Here is a 343-nt window from a genome sequence, read left to right as displayed (position 1 = left end):
GAGGCAGGAATTTCACATTTAACCCAAACTCAGCCCTTCTCTCCTTCCAAAAGAAATCAAGTCTGTCACAGCCTTACACCCCGAGGGTGGGAAACACCCGGAGGAGGAGGAGGGGAGGGGAGCGTTACCTGCCAGCGGCCGTAGCTGAGCAGCAGCAGCGCCAGGGGGATGGCGGTGCCCGACATGGCGTGGGTGGAGGGCATGCTGTACTCCGAGTTGTAGAAGACCTCCAGCTTCACCACGGGCGGGGAGGCAGGCCGCGGCCAGCGGATGACATCCTTGGTGCACTGCCCCAGGTACATCACCCACACCCAGATGATGATGAGCCTCCGGCCCAGCCAGG

The 343-nt window shown here is 62.1% G+C and overlaps 1 protein-coding gene across 1 annotated transcript in view; it reads right to left on the bottom strand.

Moving 5' to 3' along the window:
- The window catches only part of SGPP1 (sphingosine-1-phosphate phosphatase 1), a gene marked incomplete at its 5' end in the record, with an annotated part of 16,410 nt that extends 16,075 nt beyond the window's left edge, over positions 1 to 335 (bottom strand). The window contains one exon of the mRNA XM_010176820.1: positions 129 to 335. Within this exon, the coding sequence (XP_010175122.1) occupies positions 129 to 335 (207 nt within the window). The remainder of the gene's footprint in view (positions 1 to 128) is intronic.
- Between the last annotated feature and the right edge of the window lie 8 nt (positions 336 to 343).

This window comes from Antrostomus carolinensis, unplaced genomic scaffold (genome assembly GCF_000700745.2).
Source record: "Antrostomus carolinensis isolate BGI_N321 unplaced genomic scaffold, ASM70074v2 scaffold15650, whole genome shotgun sequence".
Taxonomy (NCBI): Eukaryota; Metazoa; Chordata; class Aves; order Caprimulgiformes; family Caprimulgidae; genus Antrostomus; species Antrostomus carolinensis.
Note: the sequence above shows the minus strand (reverse complement) of the source record. Positions and strands in the feature narration are given on the sequence as shown.